The 1,303-nt window shown below is 46.9% G+C and overlaps 1 protein-coding gene across 1 annotated transcript; it reads right to left on the bottom strand.

Annotated features, from left to right (window-relative positions):
* Positions 1-764: 764 nt before the first annotated feature.
* Positions 765-1,123, bottom strand: LOC117182571 (zinc finger protein GIS2-like; the record flags this gene model as incomplete). Its single annotated transcript, XM_033375659.1, has 1 exon — positions 765-1,123. A coding segment is annotated over one exon (359 nt), but the record flags the coding sequence as incomplete, so codon positions are not given.
* Positions 1,124-1,303: the final 180 nt, after the last annotated feature.

Consider the following 1,303-nt stretch of genomic DNA (forward strand, 5'->3'; position numbering starts at 1 on the left):
CTCCAGCCCTAAAATCATCTCGGTATCAAGGTTATTGGCGACTCTAACTTCGCAAATCCGTGTGACTCCATCTATAGTCACAGGCAGGTTGACTTTGCCGATGATCAAGTCTGCCGAACCGTTTGCCACTATCATTCGCGTCTTCCTTGAACAGTCTAATTTCCGCCCGGAAACTCTCGCTATCTCGTCCCAAACTGATTTACGAATCAAAACGCGTGAAGAACCATTGTCTATTAGGGTATCCAAGGGAATCGAGTCAATATGTGCTAATACATGTATCCGATTTGCCACTTCGGTAGTCCCTACTATTCCGCTGATCAATTCGGCCTCCGATATACTATCTGTTAGCGTCTCTATCGCCTCCAAATCTTCCGGAAGGGATTGGGGTCTACCTCTATTAGGGCCTGCACACATCTCTACGCGGCAAGACGGCTCCTTATCAGGGTTCCCGTGAATCTGGGCTTCTATTACCATTTCTATGGGACCAGTTCCACTTACTGTACTGCCATTCACGGACGATTTCTCGAAATCTAGTTCGTCATCGGACATGTTAATTCCCTGAAATTCTTTCATATCGATTACAGCCTGGAATGTCGCGCTTCTAGTACCTTTCTCCGAGGGCTGGAACTGTATTGATGTTTCCCAGTCGGCCCTAATTTTCGAAAGGTCGCTTGCGTTGTGTCTAACTCCTCCGTTGGGTGTAATTGGGCTAATCAAAGTTTCAGTCATGGTCATTGGTGACTGAGAGGCAGCAAGGACCGCGCTTACTGCTTCTCCCCGGCATTTCCCGAACCCTTTGGACAATCCCGAGTCGTATAGCCCACAGTCTTGCATTTGTAGCAACGGAGCCTTCTAGGGGCCGCGCAACCTTTCCGATAATGTCCTGGTTGATCACAATTGAAGCAGACCACTTCATTAGGGTCTCTTGCCAGAGACTCTATCTTATCTTTGTTATCAGCAGAAGATTTCGCGTTCTGCTGACCTCCCCCAACTTGAAAATCAACTTGCGTTGTCTTTTTGTTCCTATCGCATGTCTGCGTAGCATTCTTTTTATTCCTGTTACTATTGCTCTGATGTTGATCTGCAGCGATTGCCGCAGTTCTATCTATTTCCTCTTTTAACGCTGAGGATGTGGATTGCTTGTTAGTCTTAGGGGTGGGAAGTGGTTTGTACGCAAAACTTTCAAAAATGAGCTCTCGGAAAGAGGTGGGGCTTTGTATTCCTTAATATATATATTCCACTCTTTCTCCCAGCTTCTCCCGAGACGAGATAGTTCGCGGAATGATCTGTAGTCCGAGCGACG

This window comes from Belonocnema kinseyi, unplaced genomic scaffold, assembly GCF_010883055.1.
Source record: "Belonocnema kinseyi isolate 2016_QV_RU_SX_M_011 unplaced genomic scaffold, B_treatae_v1 SchBZDm_4931;HRSCAF=5350, whole genome shotgun sequence".
Lineage (NCBI taxonomy): Eukaryota > Metazoa > Arthropoda > Insecta > Hymenoptera > Cynipidae > Belonocnema > Belonocnema kinseyi.